Source organism: Bacillus rossius, chromosome 10 (genome assembly GCF_032445375.1).
Source record: "Bacillus rossius redtenbacheri isolate Brsri chromosome 10, Brsri_v3, whole genome shotgun sequence".
NCBI lineage: Eukaryota > Metazoa > Arthropoda > Insecta > Phasmatodea > Bacillidae > Bacillus > Bacillus rossius.
The window spans coordinates 32,625,680-32,651,167 of NC_086337.1; the positions used below are offsets into that span (position 1 = coordinate 32,625,680).

Below are 25,488 nucleotides of genomic sequence, written 5' to 3' on the forward strand. Positions count from 1 at the left end.
CCTCTTGTTCTATGCTCGAACACGATGCTTTGAGACCCTCAGGGAGGAAAGATACGACAAACTACCGTGCCTAACGGAGGAAGGAGAGATGACTCAGGGAAAATGAGCGTTGGGTACGGAGAGAAGAAGTAAAATATATATATATATATTCTTTAAAAGTAAAACACCAAAATTGTAAAGCACTGGAATAGACTTGGCTTTGGGTCCATAACGGAACGAGTCCATCATCCAATAGACTCTGCCATACTAACTCCAACCACCCATTTCGTTTTGCACCACTCGTTCTGGTGTCACTGGGACAGGATATTTTGACGACAGAGTTCACGAGTAACCACAGCAGCAAACAGTCTAAGCAGTCTAGTTTCACACACTTGGAGCGGTCCAATCGCGATTCCCACATGTTAGAAAAAAAACACCCGTTTGTGTACCTTCAGATACTTAATCATTGCTGTTTTGAATGCTGATTTCATTTTGATGTGTAACATCTCAGCTCTCGGTACACGGCATTTGGCAGGAGAATTTTCGTGACTGGAACGGAGGTCGCATGGACGAAACCTTCCAACGACAATGACTGCTGATAGGCAATAACTGAAACATTTTTGGCGGTTGTTAAATTCATACGTCCATCCTCCGAAGGTTAAAAATTGGCAAGTTTTTGACGGGAGGGGGGACATAGTGGTTCGGACCGTCTCATTGGCTGCATGTCACGTGAATTACGGACGGATGCAACGTTGTTGTACATCCGGTTGTGTTTCTCCGCTATAAGATGAGCTCTGTCCCACTCTGGAGTCGCTTTGCCTAACGGCTTTACGGCAAGGAAATACGAATATGTATTCTCAGCGAGGTTAGCACTTTTGACAAATAAACAAAACAATCATAAACAGAAATCATAGGACTTTCTCTTCCGAGCCAGTGCTACATACCGTAGTTTCTACAACCATTTAAAATTACAGGATGATATATTAGTCATGGGGGTATTAATCTACGGAGTAGGTATCTGTCCTGAAGTAGTTCACTCTACTTAGGTTTTTGTTAACAATAGAAACGGTATTTAAATTAAGGATAACGTTAGAGGTATGTAAATAACTTGAAAGGAATTCGTTAGGAAGAAAATATTTTTTTAAAAAATCCATCACCTAGTGAGAATAGCTAAACAAATATTTTTAGTTCTACATCAGCAAAGAATTAGCGTTAAATTTCATTATAACGAAAAAGTTTTTTGCTTCACATCGCTAAAAAAAAAAAAAAAGTGAGAGGGTCGTTCTCATTTTCACTTCAAAAATAATTAAATTATTAATATGTCAAAGATTGCACTCAACCAATCCCTAACTTCTTACCTCAATTTTATCAGCGTTTGGTTTGGACGAAAAACGAAATAAAATTCATTAAAGTGAAACAGATTTTTTTTCTCCACTTCTTTTGTTACTGAAAAAAAGGAATATTAGTTTAAGAGGAAACTTTCGTCCGAGTTGAGACGGGAACGGGGGCGATGTTACGCTCGGCTTCGCCCGTTCTTGCCAGGACACCACTTCTGCAACTTCCAGTTTAATTACCCGCGCCCATCAGTCTCGCAGCGGGGGGTCCCCCAGACACTCGATCGAGCGAGAGAGCCCATTTTCTTAATTAGAAACGTCAGTCCCCTCGGGCCGACGCCTGCTCGTCCAGATGTGATTCCCTTTGCTTGTTTCCGTGCTTCGCGGGCCCGCAAACTGCGTGGACATATTTTGGTGTCGAAATGTAGCAGACCGTTCCACCAACAGAGAGAGAGCTTTCTTCGCATCCAAGCAGTTTACTCTCTTTCGTCTAATTTTCTTACTGTGTACCATAATGAACGTGGCCTATTTGCGTCTCATAGCGCCTAGACGACGTTGTGTAACATAAGCAAAATTGTATTAAGACACAGAATACTGTAACTCATGCCAACCGGTAATATGTATTTTGAATGCTGGGATTCATGGGAAAGGTTACAGGCGATCTACAGAAATACGAGTAATAACGGAATAATTTTAAACGAGGATTAAGTTTAAATACGTTATTTTAGTTTTGGGGTGATATTTTGTTAAAAGTTTAGAAAATGTTAGGTACTGCATCGTACATAACGCGATTACTCAGCCTTATTCAGGATAAATTACTAAAACTCAATAAAATACTTAAAAATACCCAGAATATCGTAATGATAGTTATTAGTTAATATGGTGATGTAAAACCATTTTGACTACAACGTTTACAATGTTTGAAAGAGATAATCAGTACGCCATGAAAGTAATTTCTTTCAAATTGTTTATAATATCAACATTATTATGTTATTAGGTTTACGTAACAAAATGCTTATCACTATAGAGTTGAAAATATGAATTACATTTTTAAAGATATTTTAAAAATACGTAATATATCTTCTTGCCAACTTTACTTAACTTTATTTTTCTCTCTATAAAATGTATCAAAACGTAGGTGTAATTCTTAATCACTTATCGTCTACGTTATCACCTCTAATTTCGAAAATTTTGTACTGTGTCTTTACTGGATAAAAAATAATCCAGGGCTGTTCGTAAATCTAAGGAAATCTAATTTACTTATTTTGAACACGAACTCACAGGTAACATACAGACTTATCATTAAAACCTTCAAAAACATGAAACGTCCATAGCAAAAACACTTATCCATTCTACGGGCCTGTCTACCCTGTTTTAAACGGAACACGGAACTCTGAAGATCGAATAACTCTTAGTTTATTTTAGGTTCATTTATCCTTGGAAATTCCGTAAATTTACCTTGATTTCTAACAGCTCAACTCAATCATCGGCTGTGCAAAAATGAAGCAGTTAGGAAATATTCGTTGATATGCAATGACACGTTTGATAGTCATAAATCTGGTGCAGCTAAAGTTGCCCAACGACGTGATGTTGAATTCAAACCGCTGAGCTGCTTATTTTTGCTTATGCGTGTGCATTAATCTGTTGATAAATATGCTGAAAAACGTACTGTTGAACATCAGACGCAATTGGGTATGCAATTGGGATAAGGAAGAGATTTATATCCCTTCTAGTAGTTATGAAAAAAATTACGAGCTTTCGGTGAAGGTAGTATGTTATTTTTGGTGTTGCAAGGTGAGCTGTTTCAACACGTGGAGCAACTAAAAACTTCACAGGAAAATACGCTCGTTGATAATGATAATATAAATGTCTAAACTCCTTGTTGGCAAAAAAGTTTTTTGAGCACATAAATTCAATTTTTTTTAAATTCTTTTATTCCTCCCTCCTCCTCGAAAATATTCTCTATCAGCCTCTGAAAAAGTTCACTTAAAACACTAAACGTTAAGGTCATAGTTTGAAGTTTAAGAAATGTTTATAGGCCTACATCTAGCTAGTAAAAACACGTATGTTTAATGTGTAAACATCTTAACTCTGGGTATACGGCATTTAGTAGGAATAATTTCGTGAATGGCACGGAAGTCTTATGGAACGGAAATGTGTAACCTCGGTGCTGCCACCTGTGGCGGATAGCGCGAACCGAAGTTAATAGAGACAAAAGGGAAACTTTAAACTATTAACAGTTAATGGTTTTTAACAAGATCGACAGTATTTTAATAAAATCCCTTGTTGAAAATCACGTACAAACCCGGGGTTTAGTATTTTTTTTAAGTATTTTTTTTTTTGCTTTCATAGGAACCTTTTCATTATATATTTTAACCTTTCGCTTTGCAAATCGAATAATTCGATATTCAACGTAGCTGCTGCGGCAACGAATTCTAGCGACGGGTGCGGAAACTGTGTGTGATTTGCGTCAAGAAATGTATTTGAAAACACAATTTGCGTATGTATGTATATATGTATATATATACAGGGGCGTAGCCAGGGGGGAGGGGGTTTATGGGTTCAACCCCCCCCCCCCCCCTTTAGAACCAAATCTTTAATTAATTTCTTATTCATCACTCAAACAAATTTCATATTAAAAATTAAAAAAAATTTACCATTACAATATTTAAATTTAAGTACTGAAAACTGCTAAAATAGCACTATTTTACACCTTAAAATCCAAATTTTCCTGGGGGAGGACCTTCCCACCCCCCGCTTTAATACGGGGGGGGGGGGGGGGGCATGCTTCTAACACACACCCCCATACACAAATCCTGGCTACGCCACTGTATATATATTACGCTTGACATTATTTTAAATCAATTTCGTGTCCGCGTTTCATATTATGTTTATTTGCAGCATGAGAACACATGAGTTTGCTCATTACACAGGTTAGATGTTACACGTCTCTGGCGAGAACTGAAAGACTCACTCGCACTTTTCTCTCTCTTTGGAACTGAAATCAGTAATGTTAGATTCGTCAACTCAGAGAAGGAAACGCACAAGAAGTAAACTAGAGCGAAGGAAACGGAGACCTGATTGTCGGATCAATGAAACGAGGAGAGTGTTTTTACTCGCCCCGAGACCTCGCGAAAAAGTTTAGTTTCCATAAAATCAGCTCGTGTGCCTTTAAAGGTTCAATACGGCAAGTGAGTAGAAGCAGAAGTTTAAGAGTTCCTGTAACATTTACCAGCAGCCTGTCTCAGTAATTTCTCGCTTCGAAACTACGAAGTGATGTACTTTTGTGGCAAACTTTTACATCTCAGCGTCTGTGGGATGATTTTTGGTAATGTAAATTTACTTTATTCTGATACTTAAATTGGATTTTCTGCTGGATTTTATTTATTGTGATGTAAGAAAGCATTTGTACATGTTATTAGTTTATGGTAAACATGCTTCTTTCATTAACTGAGGGAACGAAAAAGATTGCAATGACTTCAGATAAGCAAAAAAATTATTATATTAGTAATTAATATGGATAACGGCTATGACTATATAAGTGGGATTGTTTAAATACCAACGTGGAATATAAGTAAGTTTTATTCGCGACACATGAAAACGTTTGTAAGTTAGGCTTAAAATCTTCTTCCTGTCCAATGTGTATCTTTCCACTTAAGTTCAAAATCCGTGTTCTATCTACAGTTATGGACTCTAAATTAACCTTATGACCAAGTTTGTACACTAAATATTTCCACGATTTAGGGCTTTCATTTACCAAGCTGGAAGAGCACGTGAACTTCGCAAAATAATCTGGCGCTCTTTGCTTAAATTTTTTCCATCTTATTGAATTCAGATGAGACGTTATTAATAGAGTTTAAAATTAAAACAAATACCACCTATATAATATCTTTCTAAAGAATATGTATCATCAAACTGAGCAAGTTTTGGTTACGAACGACGAATTATTCAAATTTTCACATGTTTACTAAAAAAATCTATATCTGAATTAAAATCATGCTCGTGTGTGCATACACTTCGTCTCAAAATTTTATATGCTGATATCCTATGTTATGGATTGCCAATAATCCTCTACATCTCCAATCTGGTTTAATTCAGTTCGTGCGGAAATATGGCTTTTGCTTTAAGTAGGTATGCAGTGTCTTCGCTGTTTACAGAATTTATCTTGTGACTTGTCTCAAATTTTACATTTTTCAAAAGTAGTGCAGAATGATCTATACGTATCATTCTGCCACTGTTTGTAAACAACTCCATGTAGTCTTCACTGTTTGTAATAAATATTTCATGGTACTTTGCAAGAGACAGTTGGAAAATCGGTACCACTCACAGCATTTTTTTGTTGTGAATTTTACGTATGAATTTAAAATTACAGATATTTTTAAATTTGTATGAAAAAAAAAACTAACTTTATCACTTCGAAACAGTGTTCGCAGCAATACTGGGTTTGGATTCTTACCCGGGAATTTATTAACTGTGCACATAATAAGCATAATAAAAAAAAATTGAAAAAATTATGGTTGAATGAAATATCCCATTAAAAAGTAAAATTATGAGCCAATTTTTGTAAGAAATAGTATTATCTCGAAAAAAAAAAAGTATTTCATATATGTAAAAGTAACCATAGACATGTGATGTACTGAATTACAGTATCTTTCTTGTAGTATTACAAATTATTTCTTTGGCAACTGGTTTCCAAAGGAATATTTTGTAAGAGTACAGAATTTTTTTTTCTCTGCGCCGGCACTGCACCTACATGTGAGAACTGTGAAGTTTGGGACGAGTCACGTGATGCTGGTTGAATTTTGGGGGGGGGGGGGGGGGTGAGGGGGGTCTGGAGGGTAGCATGTTTCGAAGGTTGTGCGCAGCCGCTTATGGGACCGCCGAGAAGCGCGCACGTGCTGGAGTAGATCCGCCAGTAGATCGGCGGTACATGCACATATACATGTGTATCCCTACTAATACTGTAAATGCGGAAATTGTGTTGGTCTGCTTGTCCTCCTTTCACGCAGCAACGGAGCAACGGATCGACATGTTTTTTTTTTGCATATGGATTAGTTTATGGGCCAGAGAGTGACATAGATTACATATGTATAATTATGAAAATTCCATCCCTTATGGGAGTGAAAAAGGTAGCAAATTCAGTTTTATGAAAGAAAATCATAGGGGGTAGGTCATATACACATACATATATAACATATGTAGCGGAGTAAATGTGCGTTTATTTCACTATGTACTAGTAACTCAGAGAGAAAACTAAAATTTTACATGTTTATACATTCTGAAATCAGTCACTAAATTTATTACTTGAAATCATGATGCAATAAATGTGTATAAAATGAAAGTTGATCAACAAATTGAAGTATTTATTTCTGAAAAAAAAACACACAATTAACAACTAACATCATACAATTTTGTTTAATAACACTGCATCATATTTAAAATTAAAAGAGACTAAGCAAAACAACATTATAAATATTAAACCTGTAAGCAAAATGAAAACTAACTACAAATTTAACACAAAATGGATTATGGACTAAATAATTTTTTTTTATGAATACATAGTTATGCACATCCACAGCTATTTATTTACTCATAGTTAACCCAAACACATAACCGTCAAACGTAATACCCATGTGATGCGAATTAATTTAGCCAGAGTAGGAGAAAATGGCAACCGCTTTAAGACTTAAAATTTTTCAGTTTTTTTTTCTGCAAAGAATTTTAATTTAAAAAATGAACCTATGTTCCTCTCATCCAACTATAAATAACTTTAGACTTTTATGACTCTAATGGTGAAAAATAAAGCAAAAGAAAGAAGAGTATGAACTTAGGAAGTAGTAACTTATGTGGACATAAAGATCGTGTATTATTTGCTTGGGAGAGCAAGAAAAAGCTAGATAAAAGATAGTTCGGACATTCTGAAAGAAAAATGTTTTCCAGCAAGCTTGCTTTGTAGAAAGCGCTTTTATTTTTCATGGGTTTTTGCTTTATAAGTTGAAGATAAACCGAATGTAATTATTTTTAACAGACTGCACTCTTCGCGTCTATTCTTCTGAAAGATCACTAAACATTACGACAGCGTAATACTTGCGTTAAATTATCAACAAATTTATTTTAGAATATTCTTATATTTTTTCTGGTCATTACAATTTTTAAGCCATTTTAATTCAAGCTGGAATTAAACATTATATATATATATATATATATATATATATACACACACACACACACACACACACACACACCGCAAATAAGTAAAGAGCTGTTGTCAGCTAGAATTTTTTTAAAAATATTTTTTAAAGAGACTAAGAGTCTTGTTAAATATGATTGTTGAGTACAAATTAGCTCAATTTTCAAGTTTATTGATTCACAAAAAATACATTAAAAATAGTTTTTTTCTTTCAATTTATCATGATGCAATATATATAAACCCGAAAATCGTCTTCTTTTAAATCGTTTAATAGATATGTATTTGCCAAATTAGAATTGGAGAGGAATGTCATTTATAAAAGTGAGTTGATGAGTAACCGAACATCGGCTTTGTCTGTACTCAATGCTGCAGGTCCCGTACGCTTTCAAGTGACGCTCCGGAATTCTGTGCAAGCATTTAAGAAAAAAAAAACATTTGATTAAGGTCTTTACACAGTTAACAAAATTGTTTGTAACACGCCAGAACCCGTGTAACGGCCACAGTACCTTCAATCTGTGAACAAACGCGCATGCGAAGTGTGTGTCATGTAACTTGTCTCGAATTAGACAGTTCTCAAAACTTAGTACCGCTGTTATATCCATTCAACAACTGTCACTTGCAAAAGCAATTCGTGAAGTTTGTTCACACGAACTCTGGCAACCACACACGAATTTGATCACAAGAGTGCCGTTGAGAGGACAACAGCGGCAGCGGAAGGATACGCACACCTATGGCACTACTTTCAACCACCGCCAAATTTGGTAACGAGTAACGTGAGTTTTAACGGGTACTTGGATTCTAACGCCTGCGACCGACGCGACGTACGAAACGGCAACAGAAGTAAACTGCTACGCTCGCATAAAACCCAACTTTTTCGCCACATTCGCAGACATCGAGTGTGACACCAGGGTAAAAGTATTCGTCCGGATAAATTTTCTGCCAAGACCCTTTTTTTTTTCTTTCTTTCTCTCCTCCACCTCTTAAAACTCAGCGGCAGCGATGCCACACCTTTTGCTATTCGTCACCACTTTACTAGTACAAAAAAAAAATATATGTCGCGTTTCTCGAGCTGAAGTTGACAAACGACACTCGTGCCTTTTTACCCATTCAGCCCGTGTTCGCTCAGCCGGAAATAAGAGCTGCCTGGGCCATATATCTCGGCGGAACAAGTCTAGGTGTCACACACAGCGGCTCCAGTCGCTTGCATTGACGTTTACGAAGCAGCTACACTTGAATGTACAGGCTGCTTCAACATCGCTCATCCGACTCCGCAAGCCTGTATCATTCACACGGATACGAACACAAGCTTCGTGTAAGTTTTAATACACACATGAAAATACACAGTTCTCTTATTTACATTTTCACACACACAAAAAAAAACCGTTCCTTCAAACTTCTGGTACCACCGTCCATGGTATGAGCCAGGGAAAAAAAGGGGAAAAAAGGGGGGGGGGAAAAGGGGAAAATAAGGAAAAAAAAGGGGGGGGGGTTCAGCGGGGCACGGACCCCTCCCATCCAGGATTAAAAAAAAAAGGTTGTGGCTGTATCATGGACACGGCCGTGTGTTGTATGTGAATACGTGTACGTAACATGTAATATTTTCTATACAAAATATAAAATACGCTCTATAATGTATGTTATAATCATGTTTGAACACTAAGAAGTCGCATATATCCTGACATTATATATTCTTGATTATATATATTTACTGTGACTATTTTACACTAATGTTTTATATTTGCAATCGATAGATTTTGACGAGAGCTGACGACTGAAACTCGAACGTTGTAGCTTCTCCGAGTCAAAAGTTATACTAAATGGAAATCTCGAAACGCAGCAAAATGACCTCAAAATGGCGGCGCTTCCCCCTCCACCGCGCGCGATGCGTCACAGTCCTCACTTAGCGCAACGTATTATTTGATCCTTTAGCTATCCAGTGGTGTAATTAAATTTTGGACGGAGATGACAGATATGTCGCTGCAACCACCAAACGGTATCCCCCGATTTTGTTATCATTCGTTTTTTTGAATTGCCTCCCACTATGGAATCAGTTTTAAAGACGTATGCACGTCAAAAGCGAAGGCAGTATGGCGGGCTCCGTCGCGCGGTTGAATGAGGTCTCAGACGACTAGCGGAACTAAGAAAAGACAAGTGCCGTCGCAGTGGCTGCTTTAGAAGTAGCAAAGTGTTCTGCTCGGTCGTCTCTACGGTTCTGACTAGTGTTTTATTTTACTTGTCTGCTTGAACCCTTGAGTATGTACCCCGTTGAGTATCACCCAGAGACTCGTGCAGTTAAGGTATGGAGTGCCTGGTCCACTGGACGTTTACCTCCTGCCTAAAGGGATAGAATTTATATTTTAAACTTAAATTTAAATTTTGATTGGTTTTTTTGTACCTGCTTATAGTTATGCTTCTGCCTGGTGTGTGCTAGCGCGTCTTGACCAATCAGAAGTGCGGACTTAAAAAAATGTCCGCAGTGCAGATATTTGCGTTGCGGGTCCCATAACTCCCAGGCATGCGCCTTACCAGGCAAGCGGGTTGCCTACTCCATCAGGGATGTGTTACACACTTCTCCGAGTCTCCATAACTGGTAACTGGCATTGTGGAGGAGTTCATACCACAACAACAGAATAATAAAATGAAACAACTTAACTACTTAAAGTTATATATATAATTTCCAAGGCTTATTTTAATACTTAGTGGGCTACAAAAATGTTTTTTTCCCTCCCCATTATAGCCCGACATGTCTTATTCACACAAGTGGCAAAAATAGTGTTTCCAAATAGTCGGTTTGCACATGTGTTACTGTATGTCCTTCACGCAAACTGCACATGTTTATTTAAAGTATTTAATAACAGAATATAATAATTGTTAAATAAAAAATGTGTATAGCAAATACTACTTTCAACGAGCTCACAAAACAATTTAAAAAGAAAATGTAACCGAACTATAAAATGCAACGTTTTTTTGTCAAGAAAAATAATAATTTAAATTTCTATGTATGAAAGTTGTTGTTCTAAAACTCTGCTATTCCCTGAGACTTTAGTTACAATCAATTTTCTTTTAAAATCAATTCTAAAGAAAACTAGAGTCATAATGATATATGGTTGTACTGGACCTCCTTCACAAGATCCTGGCTACGGCACTGCACCGTCGAATGTCCTGAGAGGTGAGAGATTTACTGCCGCAATGTCGACGGAAATCATGCCGGACGCTTGCTTGTTGAAACGGAGAACACAAAACGGTTTTATGTTGCTGTATAGTGTCGCCGTATCACAGCGTTGGCTATACACCAGGGAGACACCTGCCGGCAACCAAGCGAACTAGCAACTTGAATCGGAGTTCATGTCTTCCATTGCTAGAGACGTCTGGGAAATGGGTACCGCTTTTGAGAAATCTCAAATTCGGGGATAAGTTACACGCACAGAAAAAATAAATTTCTGTACTATGTAAAGCATGCATTTGGAAACTAGTTGCTAATAAATAGTTTGAATACTGCAATAACGATGTTGTAACTTTGCACAACACATGGCTAGGGTTATGAAATACATTTTTGGAAGCTATACTGAATATTTATTACGAAAATTGGCACATAATTTGATATTCGAAGTGATGTTTCATCCAAACCTAATTATTTTAAACCATGGAAAAGATATTCGGTTATTCATAAGTGGAAATTTGTTCTGTTTTATTATATGCTTATCATAGGCGCAATTAATACTGGAAAGCGATTCCGGGAACGGTTCAAAAATAACTAACTAAATATTAAAGGTACTGGGACAACACACAGCATAATTATCTGGGTAAGAATCCGAAATTAGTAACTGTAAACACTATTTTGTAGTGACAAATTTTTTCATGTAAATGTACAAATTTACAAATATCTGTAATATTAAACGAATACCTCTCTTCCTATTACAAAAAAGGTACAGTGTGACAAGACTTTACTCAGGCGCGCGAGAGGTTCTAAATACACTATAATCTTGAAGAATCTGTCATATTCAGCCTTTTCGAATCACCATACGTTGTGAAAATTCTACAGCTAACCTATTTTACAATCGAGGGAATAAGGAACTATACTTCCAACTTGCAACGCGTGCTAGAGGAAACTTGAAGTTTCGATGTGTAGTTTGCCATTCATCGCGATGTTCTATCTTCATTTGTGCTTTGTTACATCGGATGAATCATTTTGAAAGATAGTATACATCCCAAGCCGCAACCACGCACAGATATTGCTATATATATGAAATAAATAAAAATAAATAAAGTTGAAGTGTCTGTTGTAATTTTAGAATTATCGTACGATTAATATTTTTTCCTTTTATCAAATTAGGTACCTAACCCAAATATAACAGTTATTTTGTCAGTCTGTACGAAATTATTTAACTTTACCTTTCTTAGGGGTAGAATTTCAAAAAATGGTACAAAAGTAATTGATAGTTTAAATATATTTTATTATTGGTACCAAATATATTTTCTTTTACTTTATTAGGTTTTGAAATATTATTAAATATTAATAATCCATATTTACCACCTTTTCACACCGTTAGGTTTGAAATTTTGAAACTATTTATTGTTTAGTATTTAAATTAGCCAAATACCTTAGCTACTAACAAAGCAAACAGACAAAAATATTAAAAACTATATTTTTTTGGTTCCGAACAGTTTTCAACAGATTAAAAAAAAATCCATGCAATTTACAAACATTTCACCCCGAACAGTTTTATTAATAGTACAGATGTAAATAAACAATAACTTACCCTCAATATTTTCTATCTAAATAACCTGTGTAAATTATTCTTTTCGCGAAAAAGAAGTTGTGGGACAGCTAGAATACTATGAAATAAATTATTATTAATATCTGATGATATTTCTAATATATATAAAAACTTACTCAGTTCATCACCATCAAAATTAAAGCATTTTTGTTTTTCTCGAGTTTTTTAATTCAGACAAAATTACAGACAGACTTTGTTAAATTGTAAGATGAAAAAAAAAAAAAAAAAACTTTTATTTTCATGTGGGCTTGAAATGTACTATTCAGCTTTAGGCTAAAAATTTTGCTGAGGTTGATTTAAACATTTTTCTTATTGCTGCAAAGGCACTACCAGAGAAATTGTACAGTTTAAAAATTTTGAAATCCGAGTTCTTACCCTGTAAATAACACGTGCTCTTTTCTAAGGCCTCATCTCGCTGTACCGCCATCTAACTGCATGATTCGCAAAGCGCGAACGATTCATCCCGTGAATTTTGACTTATTTTCGCCCGCACGAGGATAACTGCGATCGACTTCCTGTGTATGCAACCCCGCAACTTGACTTCTGAAAAAAAAAAACGTGATTTATTCCTCTGTCATTATTCACGTGACGCCGAACGGGACTCGTCGAACCGAGACATGCATTCGAATGCTATTTATTATTTGTCAGTTCGCCATTAGTATCTGCGCTGATGGAGAGAACCAAGTCGTGAAGTGTGGAAATACGTTCAGTCAGAAAGCTTACAGCAGATTTCTGTAAAAGAGTTGTGTTCACAGATCCTTCAATCTGACTAAACTAACATAAGAATATTACATGAGCAAGAATTGCCGATCTTCGTAGCGCATTCGGTCGAGGCGCTATTTTCGGTGCTAGATGTCCTGGGTGCGAATGCTTGGGTAAGTATGTATGTTGCGCTTTTAACAAAAATTAATGTGTTTAGTTTTGTAGTTTTAAAATTGAAACCATCCTTCTCCCGAGAGGCGCAGTGGTTGAGTTGCCATAACACTCGGACGTTGCCGTGGCCTGTGGGTTTTCTCGGGGTACTCCCGTATCCCGCCCCCTCGCCAGTTCATTCCGTCGCTGCTCCAACTCCATTCTTCAGGTCTGTCCCTCGGGTAGGGCAGCCGACTCCTGGGACTGTCAGCCCCGTTCCATCCACGTAGACCCTGCCTCAGGTGGGAAACTACATATCGATTTTCATCTCAACCAAAAAAAAAAAAAAAATCCATTCACCTCCCGATTATCTTAATCCAACGTCTTTTAACCTAATTTTTATTTATAAACGAGAATTACGTTGTCCACCATTTATTTGTCGCACGTGTAAGACCTGGGTTACAAGTAAAAACATATTCGCGAATTCGTCTCTTTAGCTGCGAAGTAATATTCAATATTAAATTTCAAAAAATATATTATAAAATTAAATTTTTAATAGCACAAAACTTCCTTATATATCACTTTAGGGTAACATTTTGTAAATAGCTTTCAGTCTTATGTTCTCGCAAGGTATCACCTGTCGGGAAGGGTCTGTGTTGTTAAGATGCATACTCGAACGCAAACCACCAGAACCTGTCAGTTCCTACATAAATGCCCATGGTATAACATCAAATTTTGAGGTAAAAAGGGACAAGAAATGATTTTATCTAAAAAAAAAAAAATTGATCTCACATAATTTTTTTTTACGTTACTGTTTATACAAAATAACCATGCATATGATCATGTATTTAATGTAAGCGAAGCAGCTGAAAGAAGTTGAAAAGAGGACCGCGGTGTTTGACGGGAATGTAAAGTAATGAGCTGAAAGGCAGCGCACGCCTCAAGAGTGTCTGCGCGGCATCACGTGACGTCACCCCTCACTCCCTCCCCAGTCCAGGGCGCAACGACCGCCCGGACCATGTTCTCGCGTCCACCCTGCGGCCGGGGGTGAGGGGGGAGGCTGTCGAGGGAACAGTCCCGGCCTGTTCTTGTCGCGGGGAGAGACGCCACCCACATATTTCAACTGAGCTTCGCTCGCAGCACCTGCCCCCTGCCACTATCCCCTCCCACCCTGAAGGTCTGACGCGAAGACGGCGGGTCTCGCCTCTCCGCTCCTGTCCGAATAAAGAAGCAGAAGGACGAGGATGTTACCCCGACCAGAGCAGGCTCTGTCTGAGTGCCGGCTACCAAACTAGTAGCGGTTGGACGAGCCCTAGTGGACCCACGTGTTCTCTGGACGACTGGAAAATCCTAACAACTGTTAGAAATTTTCACCTTCAATTTACAAATTAACCCAGGGTCTTTTTCAATTTACAGTTATCTTCGTTAGTTTATGGGGTTTTAAATTCACCTATTTTGAACACGATTCAACAATAATAATTCTATAATTAGTAAAAAAATTCAAAAAACTTTTTTTACGTCTCCTAAGACTGGGGTTTATAAACTACGCCTACGCAAAGAAACGCAATAACGCAAGAAAAATTAAAAAAAACGACGTTTAATAATACTTGTTTATAAACTAGGCAAGCATTTCTTGCGTTCAGGCTTGCGTTTCCGCCGTCCATATTTGAAGTGGAGTGTTCCGTAACCTTTTAAATAAGCAAACCTAGTGTGCATGGAAGGCCAATGTGTTTTTATTTTATTTTATAATGTACATGACGTTTTCATTTTTTAAACTTTTGCACATTGAAAGAAATTAACACGTGTTAATTAAAATATTGACAATTTCATATGTATTCATTCTAAATATGAATTATCAATATATAAAATCTGGGAAGAAATTTATTTATTTTATACAATTTCAGGTTGTAAGGTTGGTGACGTCTTGTGACATTAATGGTTTATAAACTACCTTGATTTTCTGGCATTGGTTGGGTATTGCGCTGTTGCAACTTTGAGTATCTTGCCTAGTTTATAAACCCGGTATTATAGTGTAATTGCGATTACAAATTAACCACAAAAGAACTTACAAGGATACATTTGACAAATCAACTCGTTGTCCTGAAGAATCTCATAAGTTACCCTCTCCCCCCGTCCAAAAAATAAATGTAATTCGACTTATGACGTCAGCGAATCGCTTGTGCTTCCAGGCCACGCGTGGATAATGCAGGAGGCTGGCCGAGGCAGAATGGCATCTGCATTCACGCCTGGCTTGGGTTACGAACGCCTACGTCTTTCACACGCCTACTTCTTTCACACGGAGTGCACAAGTACACTCTCGGAAGTGCACCCACGTGTGTATGTTACCGCTTCTCCTGTTTTTTTTTTGCGATTGAAAATCAAGAATTATGAATTAAAAATTATTCGTGTACTTAAAACATGACGAGGTATACTAGTGGAATGGCGTATGATTGTCGTGTAGGAATTTAGACGGGTCGTGTGCGAACCATATGATGTCTTAAGACTTAACAGAGATGATTATATTTCATCTTTTTCTTCTTAAGAATTCAGGGAAGCGCTAATCAGAGCACAGTAGCATGTGTGTTGTTGGCGCGAAATAATGTTTCGTTTGGGAAGCAGGTTATGATGTAGTCGAAATGAGTAGGAAATAAAGAATTACTAGCACCATGTTTAGAAATGATAAAATACTTGGGTAAAATTGCACGAAAATTATAAAACTCTAATTTGAATATTTATTTTATTTTAAGATTTCAGAAATTGATTATTCGGATGCGTTTCTGGTTAATTTCTGCTGTTATACGAGTAGCTATTTGTATAGCTGATATGTATTTACAATTAATGAATTAATTTTCTTACTATAAGTCTTACCACAGTGTCTTGGAATGGATTTTATTAGCATTACATGAACAAGTAATTGTTTATTAAATTTAAATATCCTCAATTATGAATTGTGTACGGATTATAGATTACGAGCTGAAATGTTGCAATTTTTTTGGTTTAATCTTAGCAATGTGTCTAATTTTTCAAGTACGCACATAATCAATTTCACCTCGGATAAAAATGTTACATTAAACAAATTATGAATTTGTCTACGATTACCCCGTTTGTTTTGTCAAGGGTGGCGTAATTTGTTTGTCATTAGGTGGTCGATATCCCCCCCCCCCCCGTATTAGAAATTTCCAGACAATGCCTGACAAATTCGACTCCAGGAAGGATTTTCGGGAGGGACCAACATACAAAAAAAAAGGCTGCATTTGCAAAATGTTATTTATTTTTAAGTATTCTCAGACTCATCGTGTATACTTCTTATCCCAGCGGGGGCGGGACATTTTCAAGATCTGCTTCTGAATGGTTAGGTTTGATTTAGTTGGTTAAATGAAAGGAAATACGAATATGTTCTATAATGTGAAAAAAAAAAAAAAAAAAAAACGTGGAAGGGGCTGTCGCCCCTACCGCCCTTACCTTGAAGCCGCGCTTTCTGATACTACAGTGCATGTGAAGCTTCGCAGTGCTGTCTGCCAGTTCAAAAACTACTCCGGCAAGCGTGGTCCGTTTACAGTGTTGCCAAATGTCGCGAACAAGGTAGAAAAAAAGGAACAGAAACAGACACTGATGCACGGTGCAGTCTCAGAGAGCTGACGTTGCACACTGCTGTAGACTGCAGGTTTATTATTCATTCCAAAAAATATGACCCTTCCAGCAGATTGCCAGGGGGTCATATAACCATCATTGTCAATTGGTTCTACCGCCGCTGTTCCTGTTGCACTCAACTTGCAGATAAATAGGAAAGGCAGGGGGAGGAGGTGTATTCTGAATTATCCTACTTCCGAGAAATAATGTTGTCCTGGTCTTTGAAGTCACGAGCAGGGGGTGATCATACATGCACTTGGGTTGCAGAACAGAGTAAGTGACGACCAGTGTAGCGAGACAGATTCTGCTTGACTTGTTAACATCATAAATCTTAATTTGATTAACATTTTTGATTATAATAAGTGTAATATATTTTTTTAAACTGTAATATTTGTTGATTTTTCTAAGATCATACTTTGTGTCTTTAGACAGTATTATTACTCTTGTATACATTCTGACAGAAAAAATAATTAAATGATAAATACAAATTATTATTGTACATGAGAAACTGTTTGAATCAGTCGGTCACTATTTATTAATAACCAGGCATTCCATTAAATTATTTTATATGCTCAAAATAGTGACAAAAATAATTTTAAGCTATATAAAAATTATTAACAAAATAGTTGAAACCAAGATGGCATATTTCAATTAAAAATCCTTAGAAAGAAAAAAAATTATCAGACGATGCTCTTAATGAAAAACAAAAGAAAAATTTATTTCTAAAATTCAAATTCATAACTTACTTTACAAAATACAATGTTTCAGATACATTACAAAAATTTCATTACATTTCAAAGTTGTGTCTAGAAATGTTTGTGCTCTATGGTGTATATCTGGCAACAGAACACGCTGAAACGAAGAAAGTGCTAAATATGGGTTTATGATTAAAAAGTTACGAATTATAAACTTAACATGTACGCCAACGAGCACATGGTTAATTTAATTGAATTATTCGTCTTTAATACCAGCTAATAAATACGGGCGAGAAAGCAGCCATTTATTTAAATTTAATTTTTGTATTTGTGGGTACCGTCTGTATTTTAAAGTATTTTTGTTTCTGTTTGTAATCTTTGTTGATTAATAATTTGTTTAACGTAATATTTTTATCAATTGTGGAATTGGTCATGTACCTACTTGAAATACCAGACACATAGCTACGATTGAACCAAAAAATTGCAACATTTCAGCTCGTAATCTGGAATCCACACACAAAACTGAATCCGATTATATTTAACTTTAATATATAAATACTAGTTCATGTAATGCTAATATCATCTATTCCAAGTCACCATAAAATGGCTTTATCGTAAGAATATATATTCATGAATTGTAAATTCTTATTTATATACTTGTGTAATAGCAAAAATTAACAAAAACACATCAGAATTATTAGTTTCCGAAATCTTAAAACAAAATAAATATTCAAATCCAAGTTATTTAATCTTGGTGTAAAGTTCTTCTAAGCATTTTATAATTTCTTAACAGGATGAAAGTAATTCCGTATTACCTACTACTTTCGTACTTTCCCAACAAAACATTATTTAGCGTTAACAACACATTCTACTTGCTCTGAATGGCACTTCCCTTCATTCTTAACGAAAAATATAAAATATAATCATAATTTTTGAATCTTAAGTCAACATATGCCTCGCACACGACCTGCCATAGTTCTTACACGACAATTATAAACCATTCTACTAGTATACATTAAGTCATATTTTAAGTACAAAACTGATTCTTAATTCTGAAGTCTTTATTTTCAATCGTACAAACAGCATAATTCGTACATCAGACGCGCTGTACCACATGAAACCGCGTTGAAACATCGGTTTTCCCCGTTGATGATCCACACAATGTCGAAGGGCAGCGTTTGCATTGTGGAAACATGGCTGTATTTTATGGACGTGACTGTGTTTAACGACGGAAATTTTAATTAAAAACCATCATCAGTCGTGATGCCAATAACAATTGTCCGCGATGTTTTGGATGATGCAATATGGCGATGGTGAGGTATTAAGTGACGTTCAACGGCATGCTACCTCCAGACTATTCCTAACTTCCTGGTCACGGACGTAGGGGAAGAAAAAGCAAACTCGTGATTAGAGTGTGCTTCGGGTCGGATAATCACAGACTCGGGGCCCGTAAATTACTCGCCCCGCCCAGGGCAGGGCTGCAAACTTTATAAAAAAAAATGGGTGTCACCAACATCTAAAGTAAACTTGACACCGCCATAATTGTTACGTTATTTTTGTACCGTCGAAGCAAATGCCATTACGTTCACGCGACAGCAAGATGGAAAATTTTTAATATACATTCATTCTCATCCAGCCCCTTGCCATGGATATCATTTTCAAGCACCGAGTTGATAAACATGACTCGGGAGTCAAATTTAATTCAGAGGTCACGCTTGGCTACTGTTCAGTGTTCTCTAAATTTGTGACAGTTATATCAGAGTAAGTAATCTTTGTGAACCACCGGCAGTGGTGGATCCAGAGGTTCACCTCGGAGGGGGCACTCTAGGATTTCAGAGTAGCCAGAGAAAAAATGTCTTAAAATTACTAAATTTGTATTTAATCTACTCACACTACACATAATATCCAACCACCAGATTTTATGATTCTACAAGAAATTCATTAATTATATTAAAATATTTTATTGGTTTCAGAAACAATCATTTTTGTCGGCAATATTAATGTAGCAGACAACTGGTTTTTCGGGGGGGGGGGGGGGGCACTTGCCCCTGGTGCCCCCCCTTGGATCCGCCACTGACCACCGGCAGGTCCTTTGTTTAAACTATTAATTTCACTGAGAGTGTTTCGTTGCTTGCTGCGGTGACTAACTTTGGTGCCAGAAGTCATGTGCGTGACTGCAGTGCACAAATGTTTAATCATATTGTACCAAAATCTCGTATGATAATATACATATTAATTTAGCAAATTAATTTCTACTCAAGGATGATCGTGGCATTCGCACTTAATCCCACGACCTCCTTCCCAAGCACAGGCTAGCTCAAGGTAAGCGTAGCCTGCACATTAAAAGCTAAGGCCCTAGGATGTAAACGAGATTTTTTTTAAATCATGTTTATAAAATATTACACTTCGAAAACGGACTTCACTACAACAATGGAAAATTGTTGATGGAAAAGGGGTATGGTTACTTGCTAAATTAGGTTTGCTTCAAAATTTAACCTACACCCTCGTTTAAAATGTGAAAGGTACTTTAAATACAATCCAATCATAGAGAAACAAAATGTAATTTTTTAGAATTTTAGATTCCGTTTTTTAAGGGGTTATTTATACTTAACTGTATTATGCTGGAACTTTAATATGACTAAACTAATATAAAATAATTATACACATATGATTTGAATTAACGATCCCAGGTTTACGCAATTCCATTTAAGCACGTTTGGTGAAACTCGAAAAATTACTGTGTGTTGGCCGGCTCCTAAATATTAATAACAATTATGACTGCACGCATGTGTATCACCGTGACTACTGCTACTCGAAGGGTAAATCATTGCGTTAGAACTCAGCACGGCGGTGTTCTAAACGGAGATGTTGCGGTTATTCCGAGATCAGATTGATCGCATCCCGCCTGTGTTATCCAGATTACATTCCCGCCCGAGGCAACCCCGGGGTTCCTGTGCACGGGGTACGTCGCCAACAGGGCCGTGAGTCGATGGATTTTCTCGGGGCTATCCCGTTCCCCATTGCCCAATCTCACTCATTACTAGAGACAAGAAAAATTCGCGGATTAATTTCGTGATAGGCTGAAATTCAAACATGTGCACAATTCTGCTGGTTCTGCTATTGGCTCGCAGTTTAACTGAAGCTCTCTGAGCCAATGAGAGACTATCGACCGAAGAAGCATCGAATCACAAGCTACCCAGTGGAGACGCCTCACAAGTTAGCACCCAATGCACATGCGTGTTTGCTTGAGAAACGCAGAGGTGTAATGGAGGCTATCCTAGAGGTCATTGAATCCGCGAATTTTTCCGGTCTCTACTCATTACTAGTCACTTTTCATTGTCTCAGATGACCGCGATTTTGACGAGAAGTTAAGCCCAATCATTCATTCATGAATCAGTACAGCGGGAATCTTTTTTATATACATTGTTTTTAAAACATCCTCAATAAAAAAAAGAAAAAAACAAGAGTTAAGTTCTAAAACTTTTAAAATATATTCCGTTCTAAATCGAGTATTGAAATACATTTTTTTTTTCGTAACAATTTTCGCTGAAAGCATCTTGACAAAATAAGTTGGTCACGGGAATTTTAATGAAAGTGTGCCTGCTAAAGTCAGCCCTATTCCCGACTGCGGTTTTTTTTTTTTTTTTTTTTTTAAATCAAGAGTGCCTTCAGGCACGATTCACCCCGCGCCTGTACATGTGAGGCTATTTTTGGCCGCTTTAAGAGCTGCGTATCAAAGAAACTTTTCCTTCTAAGCTGCTGAAAAAAAAAGCTAAAGAGGATTAAGCGGACGCTTTCTTTAGCTCGGAAGAAAAAAAAATAGAAGACGTGTTCGGTATAGAATATCAGGACGGGATTGAGCATCTTCAGACAGGGTGAAGTTGGGAGTTGAAAGGATCGTGGGGATATTGAGTTGTTCCAATATATACTGTATATATATACGTATAAGTGTGTTAGTGTGTATGTGAATCATACGTAAGGGCTAAAATGGTTGGTAGGGTAAAACCCAGATTTTTCGCAAGTTTGGAAAGGTAGCGGATGTTGCCGTTGTGAGATTTCACTCCTTCCCAAGGAGCGAAAGGCCACTTTTCCAACACTCGCTCTCATATGAAGTTAAAGGGCGAAGTATTCAAATTAATAAAATATACTTCACCTCCAAAATACCAAGAGAAAAAAAATTTAATAGGCTCCATGAAGGTGTTGGGTCAAACAAAAATCGAATTTATAATGAAAGCAGATATCATACAAACTAAACACCTGAAGCTTGGGTAGTTAAATATTTTTAATAAATGTTTCAAAAAATACGTCACATTAGAAAAAGTTACAAATACTCCATAGTAATGTGGTGAGTGGCTGCACACTACACGGTTAATTAACTTTACTCTTACATAATACGTAAATGTAAACAAACGCGCATTTCGAACGGCGCTTAAAACATTTTTATATATATACTTAAATATGCATTACCTAACACAGTGGCAAGATATACCTAAACCCAAACACTTAAAAACTAGAACCATTAAGGTCCATTAAATCTTAAAGAGTCCCCTAATGGGCCCAAGTATTTTGTTGCGCGCGACGCTCGATTACTATGCACACAGTCTCGTGAAACGACTATACGAAAAAGGTTACGCTAAGCTTACGTCAGGCCGACACATGTTACCTAATGCTGCGATGACGCAACTTCTCGCTGCACGCGGCCAAACGCCTCGTTACTGTTTTGCGGACGCAACGTAAGTCCGATAACTTTTTTGGTGGCAACACAAAATGCACCAACTCTAAACGTCACTGATGCAAAACCAGTTATCGTCTGAAGGGCGGAAGTAAATTGATTGAATGATTCTGCCCAAACGTATAACGGACGTAACAAATTCTTGCGTTACGTAAACACGCCCCCATCGTTATTCACACAGCACTAACGTATCGCCGAGGGCATCATTTTCTGTGGCCACTGCAGGTAATACGAACAAAGTATTGCCTCGTAAAATTTTTAATCAGGAAGGGCACTCCCGAGTCTATTCATGAACGCCACGATGCCTAAACCGACGGGAATTGTAGCGTCTGTCGTGAAGGGACTTAGTAGAAGTTCCAGTTCCACTCAGTCCAACTCTTCTTCCTGAAACATCCCCATGTTTCCCGTAACCAAAATGCTTCAAATTAATGCATGAAATTTTGCATCCCGCATATAAGTGCCCAGGGTTTACCTGTGTCCATGCAGGTTTTACCTGGGCCCAACTTATCTAGTTTTTGTCTAGAGTTATTCATGGCGCCAATCGCTGCCATGGCTGGGAAATCTTCCTCCTAGACCGTATAGACTTCGGCCTGAGACGCACTTAGTCTCCCTCCTTAACCCGGAACCCTCCCCAAAACACTTAGTTTTTAAATAGGTTAGGAAAAAAATAAAACAAAAAAAAATTGCATGCAAAAATAGTCCGTTGAAAGGTTAATACTGAAACTAACAAAACTAAAATCTTAAACAAATATTAAAAGAGTTGCAATAATAAATGAACTATTAAAAAGATAGGATAAAAAAAGGCAAACAACTGAATTAACAGCAATTGATCAACTGTTAGCCAAATTTAATAAAATTACTGGCCAAAGCTAAAGTTAGAAAAAAAAACAGTGCTAAAGAGGCCTAACGGTCACACCGTGTCCTGTGGTTTTTTTTTTCGGGGTACTCCTTTTCCTTTACCGGTTCATTCCGTCGCTGCTCTGTACTCCATACCGGCAAACCTCGCGCATTCTCCAAGCTGCTCGATACAACAGCCGACTCCTATGGATGTCAGCCCCGTTAAATACACGTAGACCATGCCTCGTCCGGGGAAAGGGGGGGGGGAAAGGGGGGCGGGAAACTATAAATGTGTATTTTTCACTCCACCGTGCATGTGTGTTGGCCGACCTCCGTAGCGTAGTCGGATGCACACCGGCTTACGGTGCGAAGTGTACCTGGGTTCGAGTCCCGGGTAAGGCATGGGTGTAACATATACATATATTGATATTTGACAACGACTTGAAATTGAGGTTTACACTGGAACATAATGACTAGAGACCAGGAAAAATTCGCGATTTCAATCACCTGTAGGATATAACTGCATGATTCTCTATGCACGTGGGAAAAATTACATTTGCTCATTGGCTACAACTGACTCGTGACATCTGTTAACTGGGACGTTAGTGATTCGATAGTACTTATTTTGTTAAAAGGTTTTCCATTGGCCGAGTATCATTCAGACAGATAAACTGTGGCCCCATCACTGATGCAGCAAAAAGGGCAAACGGTTTTTGGATTCTAGACTATCACGAAATGAATCCGCGAATTTTTTCCGGTCTCTAATAACGGACCCTTTTGGCCGTTGGCGAAAGCTGTATTGGCCACGTAACAATAAAAAAAAAGTGCATGTGTGTGCGTGTGTGTGCGTGTTGCAGCGCACCGGCGCATGCGCACCGTCACCAACTACTTCCTGGTGAACCTGAGCGTGGCCGACCTGCTCATGTCGCTGCTCAACTGCGTGTTCAACTTCGTGTTCATGGTGAACTCCGACTGGCCGTTCGGCGCCGCCTACTGCACCGCCAACAACTTCATCTCGCACGCCTCCGTGGCGGCCAGCTCCTTCACCCTGGTCGCCATCTCCGCTGACAGGTGCGCCCCGTTCTTCAGGGACGTCGGAACGTTTTCATGAGTGCGGGGGCGAAAAGACGTATCACACTTACCTCAGTCCTAGAGCTGGGGGTCCCGGGGGCCAGTGGCGTAGCCAGGATTTGTGTATGGGGGGTGTTAAGAAGCATGCCGCCCCCCCCCCCCCCCCCGTATTAAAGGGAAAATTTGGATTTTAAGGTGTAAAATAGTGCTATTTTAGCAGTTTTCGGTACTTAAATTTAATATTGTAATGGTAAAATTTTTATTAATTTTAATATCAAATTTGTTTGAGTAATGAATAAGAAATTAATTAAAGATTTGGTGCTAAGGGGGGGGGGGGTTGAACCCCTAACCCCCCCCCTGGCTACGCCCCTGCCGGGGGCCCTCCCCCGGAATTTTTTTTTTGAATTTTAGATGCAAAATTGTGCTATTTAATGACCGTAGAGACCTGCAAAATTTCGCGGATTCAGTGACCTCCACAGGATAGACTCTACTACACACTCCACACACTCGGGCAAATGCCACCTGTTCATTGGCTGTTGACTTGTGAGTCGTCTCGACCGAGTGTCTGTGATTCGACACTTCTTTGAGCGAGGGTCTCTAATTGGCCCTCGTTACTCCAGATTAACAGTGAGCCAATTGCAGAATTCAGCGCTAAGGTATAATTATTTGAATTGTAGCATATAACGAAATGAATCCGCGAATTTTGCAGGTCTCTATTAATGAGTTTCCGAACCAAAATATTAAATATACCATTCCAAGAATTTGAATACTAAATACCACTCTGACAGTAAATGTAGTGCAATTTAAATAAAATACCATCTAGGAATTTGCAATAATTTTACAGCATATTGACAATCATATAAATTTTATATTCTAATCAATGTGATCACCAATGCAACGTTTGTAACTACTGGTTGAGAAAAATACTACTTGGACCAAACATTTATTCTGGGAAAATGAGGGGGGCGAAATGTTACTCTCGCCCCCCCCCCCCCCCTCATGCATAACAGCACGGGGGCGACTCACCCCTGCTCCCCCCCCCCCCCTCCCGTTCCAACGTCATTGTCCGTCGTCACTCACCAAAACAACACTACATTGTGCCTGTTCTCTGTTACGTGGTTCTTACTTGTGATAGTTCCAAGTTGTGTGGTTCGGTCTTCTATCTTCCTAAATTACGTGTTTCTAAGTTACGACAGTTCTAAATTATGATTTTTCTAAGTTACGAATTTTCTAAGTATTGCGGTTTGATTTTGTGCGTTTCTAAGTTATGACATTTATAAGTTGTGTGTATAAGCTATGATAGTTCAATGTTATATTATCTAAGTCACGACGTTTTTAATTTATGTGTTTCATTTTTGTGTGTTTTAAAATACGTGTTTCTAAGTTATAA

General features: G+C 37.8%; 1 protein-coding gene across 1 annotated transcript in view; it reads left to right on the forward strand.

The window, feature by feature from the left end:
• Positions 1-25,488, forward strand: part of LOC134536312 (tachykinin-like peptides receptor 86C) — a 63,658-nt gene that overhangs the window by 10,669 nt on the left and 27,501 nt on the right. The window contains exon 2 of the mRNA XM_063376064.1: positions 23,885-24,098. Coding sequence (XP_063232134.1) covers positions 23,885-24,098 — 214 coding nt within the window. The remainder of the gene's footprint in view (positions 1-23,884; positions 24,099-25,488) is intronic.